Source organism: Giraffa tippelskirchi, chromosome 12 (genome assembly GCF_054371585.1).
Source record: "Giraffa tippelskirchi isolate mGirTip1 chromosome 12, T2T-mGirTip1v1.2.pri, whole genome shotgun sequence".
Classification (NCBI taxonomy): domain Eukaryota; kingdom Metazoa; phylum Chordata; class Mammalia; order Artiodactyla; family Giraffidae; genus Giraffa; species Giraffa tippelskirchi.
Genome location: NC_137286.1, coordinates 71,950,165 through 71,969,260, shown reverse-complemented (window position 1 = coordinate 71,969,260; position 19,096 = coordinate 71,950,165). Strand labels below are relative to the sequence as shown.

At 54.2% G+C, this 19,096-nt stretch overlaps 2 protein-coding genes and 1 long non-coding RNA gene across 3 annotated transcripts in view; 2 read left to right on the top strand and 1 right to left on the bottom strand.

Moving 5' to 3' along the window:
- The window catches only part of LOC145529707 (uncharacterized), a 1,704,434-nt gene that overhangs the window by 177,363 nt on the left and 1,507,975 nt on the right, over positions 1 to 19,096 (bottom strand). Inside the window, exons 191-193 of the long non-coding RNA XR_014071296.1 lie at positions 15,783 to 15,894; positions 8,144 to 8,255; positions 502 to 613 (exon numbers count right to left, since the gene is read on the bottom strand). This is a non-coding gene — a long non-coding RNA (uncharacterized LOC145529707). The remainder of the gene's footprint in view (positions 1 to 501; positions 614 to 8,143; positions 8,256 to 15,782; positions 15,895 to 19,096) is intronic.
- LOC145530097 (uncharacterized) lies at positions 4,354 to 6,103 on the top strand. Its single transcript, XM_081550910.1, has 3 exons — positions 4,354 to 4,488; positions 4,888 to 5,200; positions 5,451 to 6,103. Exons 1-3 carry the CDS (start codon positions 4,354 to 4,356, stop codon positions 6,077 to 6,079), a joined length of 1,077 nt encoding a protein of 358 aa, XP_081407036.1. The 3' UTR covers positions 6,080 to 6,103.
- Positions 8,874 to 13,742, top strand: LOC145529706 (uncharacterized). The gene is made up of 3 exons (XM_081550314.1): positions 8,874 to 12,130; positions 12,528 to 12,840; positions 13,091 to 13,742. Exons 1-3 carry the CDS (start codon positions 11,894 to 11,896, stop codon positions 13,300 to 13,302), a joined length of 762 nt encoding a protein of 253 aa, XP_081406440.1. The 5' UTR covers positions 8,874 to 11,893; the 3' UTR covers positions 13,303 to 13,742.

The window sequence follows — 19,096 nt, the reverse complement described above, 5'->3', positions numbered from 1 at the left end:
CTCTCTCCAGTGCAATTTGGTTTGGTGAGTCTCAAAGCTACCAGATGGCACTTCCCAAGTCAGGCCCCCGCAGGAATCAGGGTGGGCTGCGTGCCTCGGCCCCTGCCACAGGGACAAGCCACACCAGTGGCCTCCCTGAGCTCAAATGGCCGGATCTGGGGGTTCCGTCTGGGTGCACACCTCCTTGCTGTGGCCAAGTTCCCCCCTTCTCTGAGCATCAGCTTCATCATCCTCTCGAATGAGGACATCGATTGCTACCTTGGCACGTTACTCTCTTCATCCTGTGAAGACTCATTAGGCTTATCCTACAATTACTAGCTGGCCCGAAGAGATATCTCCTGAATCCAGATTAAGCTGGAGTCTCCCAGGCTCATCTGGCATGTCTTCCCTGAAGTCTGCCAAAACCCACACCCTTGCATTTCCAGGGACTCCCCTTAGCCGGCTGGGCAGAAAACCCAGCATGGTTCAAACAAGCTGACAGACAAGCGGGAGAGGACTCACGGGCAGACGGCCTCCGTCAGGTCTCGGGTGGAGCTCTGGGACCACAGCAGCAACGGGCCATCCCAGCCCCTGGGCTCAGCAGCGCCCTCATTCTCAGGCCGGCGGCTCTGCCCTGAGGGGAGCAGGAAGGTCACCAACTGCCGCAGGCGGACCTCAAGCCCCTCCCACTGCTGGAGCCTGACCTCCCCCGGCCCCACCCCTTCCCCTACCCCAGCAGGACGAGAGCTCGTCTTCCCCTGGCTTCCAACGTGAGGCCCGGCCCTGGGCCCCGATTGGGCACTGCCCCAGTCCGGAGCCAATCACAGTGGCCAGGGAGGTGGAACGCACCGATTGGCCAGGGCCAGGTCATGTGACCATGCTCCCCAGGAAACTCAAATATTACCAAGATTCCCTAACAAACCAATGAACAAAATTATCCAGTAAAGGCAAACCGTACTTTTTAATGAGGCCGATGTCACAGAAAAAAAAAAAAATGCTTCACAATGAACTGCTCAAGGAAGCTACTAAATAAACTTTCAGAAAAGTTAAGTAGTTTTTTTTTTTTTTTTAATAGGGTGACGGAGAGCTATACCTTTCCCATCTATGTGAATTTAGGTTTAAACTAGATTTCCCTTGGCTATTATATACGACAAAAAAACCCCACATCACCCCCTTTCACTCCCCCCACCCCCCAAAAGTGTTTTAGTCTATTGAGTTTTTGTGTCCTCAGTTGTGTCTGATTCACGGCAACTCACGAACTCTACACAGCCAGGCTCTTCCGTCCATGGAATTCAGGGCAATTTTTTTCTGTCACAGTAAATGCCCACCCTGGGTGATCCAAAGGCAAGGGCTCAGAGGCTCCTGAGAGTCTAACTCCTTTCAGCCGAGCACAGAGCTGGCTCCTCACTGGGATGCCTGTGGCCTGGGGCTCCCAGAGGGGAGAGCAGCACTCGCCCCACCGTGTGGTCACTGCTGGAAGTGCAGGCTGCTCCTCACTCCCCCTTGACAGTGTCCCTGAGGGCAGAACAGTGGGAATCTACTCAAGGTGGAAATGCAAACTCCCATGCAACCAAACTTCCCACAAGGTCTCCAAAACCACTCAGGAACAGGGAATTGGAAACTGCAGGGCATGACATGAATGGAGATGGAGACTGGACACCTTACACCGAGTTCACTTCCAGTTATCCCTAGACAAAGTTTCCATGAAAACTTGTCACAAATCTAGAAGAACAATGAGCAGAAACCGGACACGTGCTTTGAGTCTTCACACACAAAACTAAAAGGCAGTCCACAAAACAACCCAGAGAATACAGTGGACTTTGCAAAATCAAAGATATCTACTGTGGGAAAGACCTCATTACAAAAGCAAAAGACAGGTCATACATCGCGAGACGAATGAGTGGAAACACAAAGCTTCTCAAGGATGTGTCTCCAAACAGACAAAGAACACCAACACAACAAGCCTGTGAAAACTAGGGAAAGGTCTGAAGGGACACCAGACTGAGGAAGACACACACAGAGTATCCCGGATGATGTCCAGCACGGAGGGCCTGAAGAAACAACAGTCTAGTTGCACTCCCTCAGGCCTGTGTGACCCTGGATGAGGCCTCTGTTTCCCGGTGGCTCTGAGAGATGGACAGGGAGGAAGGGGAAGAGAAATCACTTGCATTTCTAATACTCACAGCAAAGTCTTCCAATGAGAAGGGAATTATCACCCCCACTGACAATGCCATGCACTGAAGTGATACCCACGAGTCCATCTAACCCAGAAGGGAAGGAAGGACCTGTTCTCACAAAACGGCGAGAGATGGAAGAAGGAAGATCAAGCCCACACCAATCACTGGAAAGAGAAGCTGTGCTCAGGGCTTGAAAGAATTCCTATTGGGAAAATGATGTCACAGCCCCACAAGGCAATCCACAGCTTGGATGCTATTCCTCCCAAAATGCCAATGCATTGTCGCACCGAACAAAGAACTGCAAAAGGGGTTACGGAAACAGAAAAGAGCCTAAATTGTCAATACAATCCGACGAAAAAGCCCCGATACGGACATCCAAGGTTGTGTGAAAGGAAATTAGACGACCAAACTAGGATCCTCAGGAGCGTATCGGAGAAGGCGATGGCGACCCACGCCAGTACTCTTGCCTGGAAAATGCCCTGGACGGAGGAGCCTGGTAGGCTGCAGGCCATGGGGTCGCGCAGAGTCAGACACGACTGAAGTGACTTAGCCGCAGCGGCAGCAGCAGGACAGTATGCTATTGGGAATACAACAACACACACAGATCCAGATCGATGGAATAAAGTTGAGGGTCCAGAAACAAACCCCGGCATCCATGGTCAACTCATCTCTGACACAGAAGGGGAGAATATCCAAATGGGAACAAGAAAGCCTCTTCAATAAATGGCCATGGGAAAACCAGACAGCTACATCTGAAGAACGCTATTGGTTTTGATCTCACACCACCTCAATATCGGGGAAAAACCTCACCCTAAAGACTGATGTCTTGAGATAGCTAGAAAGAAGCGTAGGTCAAAGGCTCCTTAACATCAGAGTCTCCTTGCCATTTGCTGGGCGGAGGTAGAAATGGGTCTCTTCAAGTAAGGGAAAGAGGGAAACGAAGTACACCAATGGGTTTCCATCCAATGGAACCTCTTCACAACAGAGAAGCTAAGCATTCACAGATGCAAAAGATAGGAAACGGAACATGAGAGACTCCTTGCAAGTGGTGTATCTGAGAAGGGGTTCATATGGAAAGAGACGAAGAATGCACAGCACTCAGATTCCAAGAAACACCACCACCACCCTTGACCCTTCCCCCATGACCAACTCCGACCTAAAGCCTTTCTCTCCCTCTAACCCATCCCTAAAACATAACCCTCATCTAATCATATACATGTGCATTCCTAGCATCCATCCATCCACACACGAGAGAGAAAGAGGAAGACACAGACTGAATCGAGAAAGGAAAAGAGAGGGACACAGCCAGAGAGAGACACGGAACCAAAGAGAGGAAAGGAGTCGATGGTCCAGACTTTTCATCAATCTGTCTCGAAGGTAGAAGCAATGACAGCGCCCATCCACCCCAGAAGGGGGAAAAGGACGGAAGGTTTGGAGAGGAAAAGACAAGAACGCAGGGAGCCATTAGAAGCTCAGCCACCCGCAGAAGCCGAGCTGGGACACTTGAACAGAATCTCAATGGAAACAGAGGACCAGAAAGTTGGCTACTCTTTTCTATAAGAGAGGGAGACCTTCGAGTCTTCCTTTCGGGCCTCCAACTTGGATGTGGGGTCTCAAAACAGTCAGGAGGGGCAGTGCCTTTTCCTGGGTACCACGGCGCATCCAGGCCTCGTTCTGCCCCATTCTGTGCTGTGTCAGCCCTGGATGGAGTCTTTCTTTCTGAAGTCTCAGCGCACAAGCTCCACGTGATATCGGCCCCAGGTGGAGAGGCATGGAGCTGCTCGTAGGCCGACAGACCTAGGAAACAGATGGGAGAATGACCCCCACTCTGCAGATGGAGAGACTGGGGAAACCCTGAGGGGCATATGCTTGTCCAGGGCCACACCACTTATGAGAAGAAGGAGCCTGGTCTGAGAGCAGCGGGGTCCTCGGAGCTCAGGCCCTGGCTGCACCCAGGCCTCCCCAGGGCTGTGGGCTGGGCTGTGTGGCTGTCAATGTGTCTGCACATGGCCTAAGGGGGGTGGTCGAGCAGTCAGAAACCCAGAGATTCCCTTGGGAAGTTTTGGGGAAGGGACCTCAGCACGAACCCCAGGAAATGATGTCACCTGCCGGCAACAGAACCCAACAGAACCCGCAACCCGGGTATCCAGGCCTCCAGAGCGGAGAGGAGCCCCCAGCCAGATCTCTTGCTGCCAGGATGTTCTGCTGTTTGCCCCTGCCCAGAGGCCGGGGCCTCAGGAGAGCTCACAGGCAGTGTGCGTGGGCACCCTGTCGACGTTGGCTCAGGGCACCCCCAAGAGGCCTCTGGCCCTCTGCCCGGAGAAACAGAAAGGTAACACGGGGAGCCCCAGGCCGGGCCAGGCCACCTCTCCCATGCCACCCGGAAACACCGGGTCCTTTGCCTGTGTGTGTGGATGCGGGTTTCTCGGGGTGTGTCTCCCTCAAGGAAGCCCAGGCGGATGTGGGGTCAGAAGCCTGCGGACAAGTTGTGTCCACACCCCAGGGGAGATCAGGCTGGCTGGGATGGGAACAGTGCGGGCAGCGCCGGCCGCCCAGGCTGACCTCACACCCTCAGGTGGGTCTCTTTCCTGCCGGGTGGGGATCTGAGCAGACACACGTCTCTGACCCTTCTGGGAAGAGAAGTTCGAGCAGGCAGAAGCAGCGGCTCCACTGGCCAGGCCCAGCTCGGAAAACTCCCAGCACGGCTGGCTGACGGTCACTGTCGTTGCAGAGCTTCCCACGTGATGAGGCCGAGGACGGGGACACCCCGTCCACCTCCCGGAGGGAGGGGTCGGAGCACCAACCCCCCGCCCGTGAGGCCCAGTGCAGGCTCCAGGTGAGCGTGCCCACGGAGGCATCAGCCCCACCGGGGGCGAAGCGGAGGCGGGGAAGGCCTGCTGCCGAGACACCGCCCAGGATACACCCGGCGGCCCAGTCTGAGGCTGCCACGGAGCTCAGCACACCCGGCTCCGACCCAGAGTCCCGAGAACCCCGGCCTCTGAGGCAGCAGGAGGACCTGGAGCCCAGCACGCCAGAGCACAGAGGTAAGGACGCTGGGGCTGGTGCACGGGAGTGTGTGGGGAGGGGGTGCTGAGCTACACAGGGACGAGTCCCCGAAAGATGCTGCTGGGCCTGCAGCAAGCGCTGGCCTCACACCCCCACCCCCATCTTGCACACTTCAGTCCCAAAAGACATCCAACCCTGGGTATTCTTTCGGAATCTCTTGGAAGCTTTCTGTCCCGGGATACGCACATGCCAAGGCTGGTCTGTGGGCAAACTTTGCTTCTCCCCCAGCTCTAGCACTGGCCTCCAACTGGAACCAGGCTCCACTTCCCAGACCTGTGCCTACAGAGGTGGTGGCTCCAGGTGCAGGACCCAGGGATCCACCGAGGGCAGATGGAGAACCGAGCCTTGCCCTCGCAGAGACACCAGGCCAGCTGGGTACTGGCCAGCACACCGGGCAGATCGGATTTCCGTGCCTGCAGGACCCCCAGCCCCAGGCACTGATGTCCCACCCCCTCAGCCAGAACCTCCACCTCCACGTGCACCTGTACCTGCTCGGGCTTTGGCAGGAGAACCCGAGGCAGAGGAGGAGTCACCGCCTCGGCAGGGAGAGCCTGCCCTGGCTCCCGCGCAACACCCAGACGCCGACGATGACTCACCCGCCCCTGCAGGAAGAACGAGCCCCCGCTCTGGACAGAGACCCAGAGCCCTTGCCGGAAACACCATGTCCAGGGGAGCGGTCGGCTCTGCAGCCTCCATCCCTGTCTGCTCACCGTGGACGCCGGCAACTCGGTCTGCCCCCAGGGGACATGGAGTTCCTTTCCCCTGAGCTGCTTTGCATTTGGTTTGTTTCCACCTTTCTGGTGATGTTTTACTTTTTGTATGGTTTCGTCTATTTTTGTTGGTTAAGTTGGGATTAGTAAACTTTTTCATCATTGTTGCAATTTGGGACACTGTTGTGTAACTCTGGTGATACTGTGTTACCATCACCACTCTGTAGTTTCAGACCCGTTCGATCTTTATGCCCCACCCGCCAACAAAGCCTGGGTTCAAGGCAAGCAGGCCCTGTTCATCCCTCCCCCCGATCCTGACCACAATTTCATCTTTTCTTTCTGCATTCCTTCCTATATTCTTGGTGTCCCCAATCAATGACTCTCAGTGAGATGACTGAAGGAGTTTTTTTCGGACTCTCCACCTACTGTAAGACTCCATTGGAGAGTTCTCATTTTTATGTCATTTGAACTAGCCTTTGATAGCTGAAAGGACGGTGTACGTCCTTTCAAGATATCATGTGCCAAACGAAGCCCTTTTGGCAAATGCCATCATTATCTCCAGGCAGGCATTGCTGTTTGAAGGGTGACATCTCAGCCAGAAGGCAGAGGCTGAGCTCCTCTTGTTGCACCAGCTCCCAAAAGAAGCCAAGAAAGGGAGCTGGAACAACAAACCACCCCAACGCCCAGGAAAGCGTTCTTCACGACAGAAGGCTAGCAAATGACCCAACAACCTTGTGGCCCAGAACCCCTCTAGAAAAATCACTGTTCCATACAAAAGAGAAACACATGGGAAGTTCCAAGGAGAGGCAATGCCCATGGCCAGTGTACTTTAGAGACGGCCTGACCGCTCCGGGGAAGACACGCACCGACGGAACCCCTTGGGAAAGAGCAGTGAGAGTCCTCACCGTCGTAAGGGTTTCCTCTGGGGACAACCTGCCCTGGGCACCACATGAGGGAGCAGACCGGCTTCTCTTCCTCTGCCCCCACACCACTCACTCATGAAGGCAGCTCAGGTGTTCTCATGCCCTGCCTGCCTGCCTGCCTGCCTGGCTCATCCGTGAGCTGTGACCACCTCCAGGGCAGGACTCCACCTTCTCCTCTCTGTGTACCGTGAATCTGCACACAGTGGGCTTTCAGAACCTTAGGAGACTTGAGCCATTCCCACTCGAGCCAGAACCCTCCCCAGGAAGGAAAACAGCTGTGGAGTCATTTTGGCCCCAGCACTGGTTCCCAAACCCTGGCGGCTCCTACAGCCTCTACGGTGTGAAGAGGGAGGTCCCTTTTGACAGAGCTTTCCGGCTGTCAGATCGAAGCTGTTGTTTCACTGTCAGCTGTGTCTCTGCCGTTGCAGCCAGGTGGGCCACGCTGCTCCAAAGGAGCTCACAAGCTGAGTTGCAAGGGAGGTATTGAGAGGACAGGGATGGCTACAACGTGCTGCAAACTGAGTGAGGGTCCCCACAATCCTCAGCAAAGGTCTGTGGTGTGCAAGTGGGGAGTAGAGGGCCCCCAAGTTCCAAAGGAAGGGAGGTACTCGGGAGATAAAGCCCTTGGCTGCTGTGGTAGCAGCTGCAGATGGCAGCTCGTCCACAGTGCACTTCGAATGAGGTCATATGAGCGGGACTCTGGAAATGGCTCCGAAATCCAGAGAAAGGGGTCAGGGTATGTGGGAATCCGGCGGGGGTGGGGGGTGGATGAAGGAAGGTGTCCTTCCTCTCTCCAGTGCAATTTGGTTTGGTGAGTCTCAAAGCTACCAGATGGCACTTCCCAAGTCAGGCCCCCGCAGGAATCAGGGTGGGCTGCGTGCCTCGGCCCCTGCCACAGGGACAAGCCACACCAGTGGCCTCCCTGAGCTCAAATGGCCGGATCTGGGGGTTCCGTCTGGGTGCACACCTCCTTGCTGTGGCCAAGTTCCCCCCTTCTCTGAGCACCAGCTTCATCATCCTCTCGAATGAGGACATCGATTGCTACCTTGGCACGTTACTCTCTTCATCCTGTGAAGACTCATTAGGCTTATCCTACAATTACTAGCTGGCCCGAAGAGATATCTCCTGAATCCAGATTAAGCTGGAGTCTCCCAGGCTCATCTGGCATGTCTTCCCTGAAGTCTGCCAAAACCCACACCCTTGCATTTCCAGGGACTCCCCTTAGCCGGCTGGGCAGAAAACCCAGCATGGTTCAAACAAGCTGACAGACAAGCGGGAGAGGACTCACGGGCAGACGGCCTCCGTCAGGTCTCGGGTGGAGCTCTGGGACCACAGCAGCAACGGGCCATCCCAGCCCCTGGGCTCAGCAGCGCCCTCATTCTCAGGCCGGCGGCTCTGCCCTGAGGGGAGCAGGAAGGTCACCAACTGCCGCAGGCGGACCTCAAGCCCCTCCCACTGCTGGAGCCTGACCTCCCCCGGCCCCACCCCTTCCCCTACCCCAGCAGGACGAGAGCTCGTCTTCCCCTGGCTTCCAACGTGAGGCCCGGCCCTGGGCCCCGATTGGGCACTGCCCCAGTCCGGAGCCAATCACAGTGGCCAGGGAGGTGGAACGCACCGATTGGCCAGGGCCAGGTCATGTGACCATGCTCCCCAGGAAACTCAAATATTACCAAGATTCCCTAACAAACCAATGAACAAAATTATCCAGTAAAGGCAAACCGTACTTTTTAATGAGGCCGATGTCACAGAAAAAAAAAAAAAAAGCTTCACAATGAACTGCTCAAGGAAGCTACTAAATAAACTTTCAGAAAAGTTAAGTAGTTTTTTTTTTTTTTTAATAGGGTGACGGAGAGCTATACCTTTCCCATCTATGTGAATTTAGGTTTAAACTAGATTTCCCTTGGCTATTATATACGACAAAAAAACCCCACATCACCCCCTTTCACTCCCCCCACCCCCCAAAAGTGTTTTAGTCTATTGAGTTTTTGTGTCCTCAGTTGTGTCTGATTCACGGCAACTCACGAACTCTACACAGCCAGGCTCTTCCGTCCATGGAATTCAGGGCAATTTTTTTCTGTCACAGTAAATGCCCACCCTGGGTGATCCAAAGGCAAGGGCTCAGAGGCTCCTGAGAGTCTAACTCCTTTCAGCCGAGCACAGAGCTGGCTCCTCACTGGGATGCCTGTGGCCTGGGGCTCCCAGAGGGGAGAGCAGCACTCGCCCCACCGTGTGGTCACTGCTGGAAGTGCAGGCTGCTCCTCACTCCCCCTTGACAGTGTCCCTGAGGGCAGAACAGTGGGAATCTACTCAAGGTGGAAATGCAAACTCCCATGCAACCAAACTTCCCACAAGGTCTCCAAAACCACTCAGGAACAGGGAATTGGAAACTGCAGGGCATGACATGAATGGAGATGGAGACTTGACACCTTACACCGAGTTCACTTCCAGTTATCCCTAGACAAAGTTTCCATGAAAACTTGTCACAAATCTAGAAGAACAATGAGCAGAAACCGGACACGTGCTTTGAGTCTTCACACACAAAACTAAAAGGCAGTCCACAAAACAACCCAGAGAATACAGTGGACTTTGCAAAATCAAAGATATCTACTGTGGGAAAGACCTCATTACAAAAGCAAAAGACAGGTCATACATCGCGAGACGAATGAGTGGAAACACAAAGCTTCTCAAGGATGTGTCTCCAAACAGACAAAGAACACCAACACAACAAGCCTGTGAAAACTAGGGAAAGGTCTGAAGGGACACCAGACTGAGGAAGACACACACAGAGTATCCCGGATGATGTCCAGCACGGAGGGCCTGAAGAAACAACAGTCTAGTTGCACTCCCTCAGGCCTGTGTGACCCTGGATGAGGCCTCTGTTTCCCGGTGGCTCTGAGAGATGGACAGGGAGGAAGGGGAAGAGAAATCACTTGCATTTCTAATACTCACAGCAAAGTCTTCCAATGAGAAGGGAATTATCACCCCCACTGACAATGCCATGCACTGAAGTGATACCCACGAGTCCATCTAACCCAGAAGGGAAGGAAGGACCTGTTCTCACAAAACGGCGAGAGATGGAAGAAGGAAGATCAAGCCCACACCAATCACTGGAAAGAGAAGCTGTGCTCAGGGCTTGAAAGAATTCCTATTGGGAAAATGATGTCACAGCCCCACAAGGCAATCCACAGCTTGGATGCTATTCCTCCCAAAATGCCAATGCATTGTCGCACCGAACAAAGAACTGCAAAAGGGGTTACGGAAACAGAAAAGAGCCTAAATTGTCAATACAATCCGACGAAAAAGCCCCGATACGGACATCCAAGGTTGTGTGAAAGGAAATTAGACGACCAAACTAGGATCCTCAGGAGCGTATCGGAGAAGGCGATGGCGACCCACGCCAGTACTCTTGCCTGGAAAATGCCCTGGACGGAGGAGCCTGGTAGGCTGCAGGCCATGGGGTCGCGCAGAGTCAGACACGACTGAAGTGACTTAGCCGCAGCGGCAGCAGCAGGACAGTATGCTATTGGGAATACAACAACACACACAGATCCAGATCGATGGAATAAAGTTGAGGGTCCAGAAACAAACCCCGGCATCCATGGTCAACTCATCTCTGACACAGAAGGGGAGAATATCCAAATGGGAACAAGAAAGCCTCTTCAATAAATGGCCATGGGAAAACCAGACAGCTACATCTGAAGAACGCTATTGGTTTTGATCTCACACCACCTCAATATCGGGGAAAAACCTCACCCTAAAGACTGATGTCTTGAGATAGCTAGAAAGAAGCGTAGGTCAAAGGCTCCTTAACATCAGAGTCTCCTTGCCATTTGCTGGGCGGAGGTAGAAATGGGTCTCTTCAAGTAAGGGAAAGAGGGAAACGAAGTACACCAATGGGTTTCCATCCAATGGAACCTCTTCACAACAGAGAAGCTAAGCATTCACAGATGCAAAAGATAGGAAACGGAACATGAGAGACTCCTTGCAAGTGGTGTATCTGAGAAGGGGTTCATATGGAAAGAGACGAAGAATGCACAGCACTCAGATTCCAAGAAACACCACCACCACCCTTGACCCTTCCCCCATGACCAACTCCGACCTAAAGCCTTTCTCTCCCTCTAACCCATCCCTAAAACATAACCCTCATCTAATCATATACATGTGCATTCCTAGCATCCATCCATCCACACACGAGAGAGAAAGAGGAAGACACAGACTGAATCGAGAAAGGAAAAGAGAGGGACACAGCCAGAGAGAGACACGGAACCAAAGAGAGGAAAGGAGTCGATGGTCCAGACTTTTCATCAATCTGTCTCGAAGGTAGAAGCAATGACAGCGCCCATCCACCCCAGAAGGGGGAAAAGGACGGAAGGTTTGGAGAGGAAAAGACAAGAACGCAGGGAGCCATTAGAAGCTCAGCCACCCGCAGAAGCCGAGCTGGGACACTTGAACAGAATCTCAATGGAAACAGAGGACCAGAAAGTTGGCTACTCTTTTCTATAAGAGAGGGAGACCTTCGAGTCTTCCTTTCGGGCCTCCAACTTGGATGTGGGGTCTCAAAACAGTCAGGAGGGGCAGTGCCTTTTCCTGGGTACCACGGCGCATCCAGGCCTCGTTCTGCCCCATTCTGTGCTGTGTCAGCCCTGGATGGAGTCTTTCTTTCTGAAGTCTCAGCGCACAAGCTCCACGTGATATCGGCCCCAGGTGGAGAGGCATGGAGCTGCTCGTAGGCCGACAGACCTAGGAAACAGATGGGAGAATGACCCCCACTCTGCAGATGGAGAGACTGGGGAAACCCTGAGGGGCATATGCTTGTCCAGGGCCACACCACTTATGAGAAGAAGGAGCCTGGTCTGAGAGCAGCGGGGTCCTCGGAGCTCAGGCCCTGGCTGCACCCAGGCCTCCCCAGGGCTGTGGGCTGGGCTGTGTGGCTGTCAATGTGCCTGCACATGGCCTAAGGGGGGTGGTCGAGCAGTCAGAAACCCAGAGATTCCCTTGGGAAGTTTTGGGGAAGGGACCTCAGCACGAACCCCAGGAAATGATGTCACCTGCCGGCAACAGAACCCAACAGAACCCGCAACCCGGGTATCCAGGCCTCCAGAGCGGAGAGGAGCCCCCAGCCAGATCTCTTGCTGCCAGGATGTTCTGCTGTTTGCCCCTGCCCAGAGGCCGGGGCCTCAGGAGAGCTCACAGGCAGTGTGCGTGGGCACCCTGTCGACGTTGGCTCAGGGCACCCCCGAGAGGCCTCTGGCCCTCTGCCCGGAGAAACAGAAAGGTAACACGGGGAGCCCCAGGCCGGGCCAGGCCACCTCTCCCATGCCACCCGGAAACACCGGGTCCTTTGCCTGTGTGTGGATGCGGGTTTCTCGGGGTGTGTCTCCCTCAAGGAAGTCCAGGCGGATGTGGGGTCAGAAGCCTGCGGACAAGTTGTGTCCACACCCCAGGGGAGATCAGGCTGGCTGGGATGGGAACAGTGCGGGCAGGGCCGGCCGCCCAGGCTGACCTCACACCCTCAGGTGGGTCTCTTTCCTCCCGGGTGGGGATCTGAGCAGACACACGTCTCTGACCCTTCTGGGAAGAGAAGTTCGAGCAGGCAGAAGCAGCGGCTCCACTGGCCAGGCCCAGCTCGGAAAACTCCCAGCACGGCTGGCTGACGGTCACTGTCATTGCAGAGCTTCCCACGTGATGAGGCCGAGGACGGGGACACCCCGTCCACCTCCCGGAGGGAGGGGTCGGAGCACCAACCCCCCGCCCGTGAGGCCCAGTGCAGGCTCCAGGTGAGCGTGCCCACGGAGGCATCAGCCCCACCGGGGGCGAAGCGGAGGCGGGGAAGGCCTGCTGCCGAGACACCGCCCAGGATACACCCGGCGGCCCAGTCTGAGGCTGCCACGGAGCTCAGCACACCCGGCTCCGACCCAGAGTCCCGAGAACCCCGGCCTCTGAGGCAGCAGGAGGACCTGGAGCCCAGCACGCCAGAGCACAGAGGTAAGGACGCTGGGGCTGGTGCACGGGAGTGTGTGGGGAGGGGGTGCTGAGCTACACAGGGACGAGTCCCCGAAAGATGCTGCTGGGCCTGCAGCAAGCGCTGGCCTCACACCCCCATCCCCATCTTGCACACTTCAGTCCCAAAAGACATCCAACCCTGGGTATTCTTTCGGAATCTCTTGGAAGCTTTCTGTCCCGGGATACGCACATGCCAAGGCTGGTCTGTGGGCAAACTTTGCTTCTCCCCCAGCTCTAGCACTGGCCTCCAACTGGAAACAGGCTCCACTTCCCAGACCTGTGCCTACAGAGGTGGTGGCTCCAGGTGCAGGACCCAGGGATCCACCGAGGGCAGATGGAGAACCGAGCCTTGCCCTCGCAGAGACACCAGGCCAGCTGGGTACTGGCCAGCACACCGGCAGATCGGATTTCCGTGCCTGCAGGACCCCCAGCCCCAGGCACTGATGTCCCACCCCCTCAGCCAGAACCTCCACCTCCACGTGCACCTGTACCTGCTCGGGCTTTGGCAGGAGAACCCGAGGCAGAGGAGGAGTCACCGCCTCGGCAGGGAGAGCCTGCCCTGGCTCCCGCGCAACACCCAGACGCCGACGATGACTCACCCGCCCCTGCAGGAAGAACGAGCCCCCGCTCTGGACAGAGACCCAGAGCCCTTGCCGGAAACACCATGTCCAGGGGAGCGGTCGGCTCTGCAGCCTCCATCCCTGTCTGCTCACCGTGGACGCCGGCAACTCGGTCTGCCCCCAGGGGACATGGAGTTCCTTTCCCCTGAGCTGCTTTGCATTTGGTTTGTTTCCACCTTTCTGGTGATGTTTTACTTTTTGTATGGTTTCGTCTATTTTTGTTGGTTAAGTTGGGATTAGTAAACTTTTTCATCATTGTTGCAATTTGGGACACTGTTGTGTAACTCTGGTGATACTGTGTTACCATCACCACTCTGTAGTTTCAGACCCGTTCGATCTTTATGCCCCACCCGCCAACAAAGCCTGGGTTCAAGGCAAGCAGGCCCTGTTCATCCCTCCCCCCGATCCTGACCACAATTTCATCTTTTCTTTCTGCATTCCTTCCTATATTCTTGGTGTCCCCAATCAATGACTCTCAGTGAGATGACTGAAGGAGTTTTTTTCGGACTCTCCACCTACTGTAAGACTCCATTGGAGAGTTCTCATTTTTATGTCATTTGAACTAGCCTTTGATAGCTGAAAGGACGGTGTACGTCCTTTCAAGATATCATGTGCCAAACGAAGCCCTTTTGGCAAATGCCATCATTATCTCCAGGCAGGCATTGCTGTTTGAAGGGTGACATCTCAGCCAGAAGGCAGAGGCTGAGCTCCTCTTGTTGCACCAGCTCCCAAAAGAAGCCAAGAAAGGGAGCTGGAACAACAAACCACCCCAACGCCCAGGAAAGCGTTCTTCACGACAGAAGGCTAGCAAATGACCCAACAACCTTGTGGCCCAGAACCCCTCTAGAAAAATCACTGTTCCATACAAAAGAGAAACACATGGGAAGTTCCAAGGAGAGGCAATGCCCATGGCCAGTGTACTTTAGAGACGGCCTGACCGCTCCGGGGAAGACACGCACCGACGGAACCCCTTGGGAAACAGCAGTGAGAGTCCTCACCGTCGTAAGGGTTTCCTCTGGGGACAACCTGCCCTGGGCACCACATGAGGGAGCAGACCGGCTTCTCTTCCTCTGCCCCCACACCACTCACTCATGAAGGCAGCCCAGGTGTTCTCATGCCCTGCCTGCCTGCCTGCCTGCCTGGCTCATCCGTGAGCTGTGACCACCTCCAGGGCAGGACTCCACCTTCTCCTCTCTGTGTACCGTGAATCTGCACACAGTGGGCTTTCAGAACCTTAGGAGACTTGAGCCATTCCCACTCGAGCCAGAACCCTCCCCAGGAAGGAAAACAGCTGTGGAGTCATTTTGGCCCCAGCACTGGTTCCCAAACCCTGGCGGCTCCTACAGCCTCTACGGTGTGAAGAGGGAGGTCCCTTTTGACAGAGCTTTCCGGCTGTCAGATCGAAGCTGTTGTTTCACTGTCAGCTGTGTCTCTGCCGTTGCAGCCAGGTGGGCCACGCTGCTCCAAAGGAGCTCACAAGCTGAGTTGCAAGGGAGGTATTGAGAGGACAGGGATGGCTACAACGTGCTGCAAACTGAGTGAGGGTCCCCACAATCCTCAGCAAAGGTCTGTGGTGTGCAAGTGGGGAGTAGAGGGCCCCCAAGTTCCAAAGGAAGGGAGGTACTCGGGAGATAAAGCCCTTGGCTGCTGTGGTAGCAGCTGCAGATGGCAGCTCGTCCACAGTGCACTTCGAATGAGGTCATATGAGCGGGACTCTGGAAATGGCTCCGAAATCCAGAGAAAGGGGTCAGGGTATGTGGGAATCCGGCGGGGGTGGGGGGTGGATGAAGGAAGGTGTCCTTCCTCTCTCCAGTGCAATTTGGTTTGGTGAGTCTCAAAGCTACCAGATGGCACTTCCCAAGTCAGGCCCCCGCAGGAATCAGGGTGGGCTGCGTGCCTCGGCCCCTGCCACAGGGACAAGCCACACCAGTGGCCTCCCTGAGCTCAAATGGCCGGATCTGGGGGTTCCGTCTGGGTGCACACCTCCTTGCTGTGGCCAAGTTCCCCCCTTCTCTGAGCACCAGCTTCATCATCCTCTCGAATGAGGACATCGATTGCTACCTTGGCACGTTACTCTCTTCATCCTGTGAAGACTCATTAGGCTTATCCTACAATTACTAGCTGGCCCGAAGAGATATCTCCTGAATCCAGATTAAGCTGGAGTCTCCCAGGCTCATCTGGCATGTCTTCCCTGAAGTCTGCCAAAACCCACACCCTTGCATTTCCAGGGACTCCCCTTAGCCGGCTGGGCAGAAAACCCAGCATGGTTCAAACAAGCTGACAGACAAGCGGGAGAGGACTCACGGGCAGACGGCCTCCGTCAGGTCTCGGGTGGAGCTCTGGGACCACAGCAGCAACGGGCCATCCCAGCCCCTGGGCTCAGCAGCGCCCTCATTCTCAGGCCGGCGGCTCTGCCCTGAGGGGAGCAGGAAGGTCACCAACTGCCGCAGGCGGACCTCAAGCCCCTCCCACTGCTGGAGCCTGACCTCCCCCGGCCCCACCCCTTCCCCTACCCCAGCAGGACGAGAGCTCGTCTTCCCCTGGCTTCCAACGTGAGGCCCGGCCCTGGGCCCCGATTGGGCACTGCCCCAGTCCGGAGCCAATCACAGTGGCCAGGGAGGTGGAACGCACCGATTGGCCAGGGCCAGGTCATGTGACCATGCTCCCCAGGAAACTCAAATATTACCAAGATTCCCTAACAAACCAATGAACAAAATTATCCAGTAAAGGCAAACCGTACTTTTTAATGAGGCCGATGTCACAGAAAAAAAAAAAAATGCTTCACAATGAACTGCTCAAGGAAGCTACTAAATAAACTTTCAGAAAAGTTAAGTAGTTTTTTTTTTTTTTTTTTAATAGGGTGACGGAGAGCTATACCTTTCCCATCTATGTGAATTTAGGTTTAAACTAGATTTCCCTTGGCTATTATATACGACAAAAAAACCCCACATCACCCCCTTTCACTCCCCCCACCCCCCAAAAGTGTTTTAGTCTATTGAGTTTTTGTGTCCTCAGTTGTGTCTGATTCACGGCAACTCACGAACTCTACACAGCCAGGCTCTTCCGTCCATGGAATTCAGGGCAATTTTTTTCTGTCACAGTAAATGCCCACCCTGGGTGATCCAAAGGCAAGGGCTCAGAGGCTCCTGAGAGTCTAACTCCTTTCAGCCGAGCACAGAGCTGGCTCCTCACTGGGATGCCTGTGGCCTGGGGCTCCCAGAGGGGAGAGCCGCACTCGCCCCACCGTGTGGTCACTGCTGGAAGTGCAGGCTGCTCCTCACTCCCCCTTGACAGTGTCCCTGAGGGCAGAACAGTGGGAATCTACTCAAGGTGGAAATGCAAACTCCCATGCAACCAAACTTCCCACAAGGTCTCCAAAACCACTCAGGAACAGGGAATTGGAAACTGCAGGGCATGACATGAATGGAGATGGAGACTTGACACCTTACACCGAGTTCACTTCCAGTTATCCCTAGACAAAGTTTCCATGAAAACTTGTCACAAATCTAGAAGAACAATGAGCAGAAACCGGACACGTGCTTTGAGTCTTCACACACAAAACTAAAAGGCAGTCCACAAAACAACCCAGAGAATACAGTGGACTTTGCAAAATCAAAGATATCTACTGTGGGAAAGACCTCATTACAAAAGCAAAAGACAGGTCATACATCGCGAGACGAATGAGTGGAAACACAAAGCTTCTCAAGGATGTGTCTCCAAACAGACAAAGAACACCAACACAACAAGCCTGTGAAAACTAGGGAAAGGTCTGAAGGGACACCAGACTGAGGAAGACACACACAGAGTATCCCGGATGATGTCCAGCACGGAGGGCCTGAAGAAACAACAGTCTAGTTGCACTCCCTCAGGCCTGTGTGACCCTGGATGAGGCCTCTGTTTCCCGGTGGCTCTGAGAGATGGACAGGGAGGAAGGGGAAGAGAAATCACTTGCATTTCTAATACTCACAGCAAAGTCTTCCAATGAGAAGGGAATTATCACCCCCACTGACAATGCCATGCACTGAAGTGATACCCACGAGTCCATCTAACCCAGAAGGGAAGGAAGGACCTGTTCTCACAAAACGGCGAGAGATGGAAGAAGGAAGATCAAGCCCACACCAATCACTGGAAAGAGAAGCTGTGCTCAGGGCTTGAAAGAATTCCTATTGGGAAAATGATGTCACAGCCCCACAAGGCAATCCACAGCTTCGATGCTATTCCTCCCAAAATGCCAATGCATTGTCGCACCGAACAAAGAACTGCAAAAGGGGTTACGGAAACAGAAAAGAGCCTAAATTGTCAATACAATCCGACGAAAAAGCCCCGATACGGACATCCAAGGTTGTGTGAAATGAAATTAGACGACCAAACTAGGATCCTCAGGAGCGTATCGGAGAAGGCGATGGCGACCCACGCCAGTACTCTTGCCTGGAAAATGCCCTGGACGGAGGAGCCTGGTAGGCTGCAGGCCATGGGGTCGCGCAGAGTCAGACACGACTGAAGTGACTTAGCCGCAGCGGCAGCAGCAGGACAGTATGCTATTGGGAATACAACAACACACACAGATCCAGATCGATGGAATAAAGTTGAGGGTCCAGAAACAAACCCCGGCATCCATGGTCAACTCATCTCTGACACAGAAGGGGAGAATATCCAAATGGGAACAAGAAAGCCTCTTCAATAAATGGCCATGGGAAAACCAGACAGCTACATCTGAAGAACGCTATTGGTTTTGATCTCACACCACCTCAATATCGGGGAAAAACCTCACCCTAAAGACTGATGTCTTGAGATAGCTAGAAAGAAGCGTAGGTCAAAGGCTCCTTAACATCAGAGTCTCCTTGCCATTTGCTGGGCGGAGGTAGAAATGGGTCTCTTCAAGTAAGGGAAAGAGGGAAACGAAGTACACCAATGGGTTTCCATCCAATGGAACCTCTTCACAACAGAGAAGCTAAGCATTCACAGATGCAAAAGATAGGAAACGGAACATGAGAGACTCCTTGCAAGTGGTGTATCTGAGAAGGGGTTCATATGGAAAGAGACGAAGAATGCACAGCACTCAGATTCCAAGAAACACCACCACCACCCTTGACCCTTCCCCCATGACCAACTCCGACCTAAAGCCTTTCTCTCCCTCTAACCCATCCCTAAAACATAACCCTCATCTAATCATATACATGTGCATTCCTAGCATCCATCCATCCACACACGAGAGAGAAAGAGGAAGACACAGACTGAATCGAGAAAGGAAAAGAGAGGGACACAGCCAGAGAGAGACACGGAACCAAAGAGAGGAAAGGAGTCGATGGTCCAGACTTTTCATCAATCTGTCTCGAAGGTAGAAGCAATGACAGCGCCCATCCACCCCAGAAGGGGGAAAAGGACGGAAGGTTTGGAGAGGAAAAGACAAGAACGCAGGGAGCCATTAGAAGCTCAGCCACCCGCAGAAGCCGAGCTGGGACACTTGAACAGAATCTCAATGGAAACAGAGGACCAGAAAGTTGGCTACTCTTTTCTATAAGAGAGGGAGACCTTCGAGTCTTCCTTTCGGGCCTCCAACTTGGATGTGGGGTCTCAAAACAGTCAGGAGGGGCAGTGCCTTTTCCTGGGTACCACGG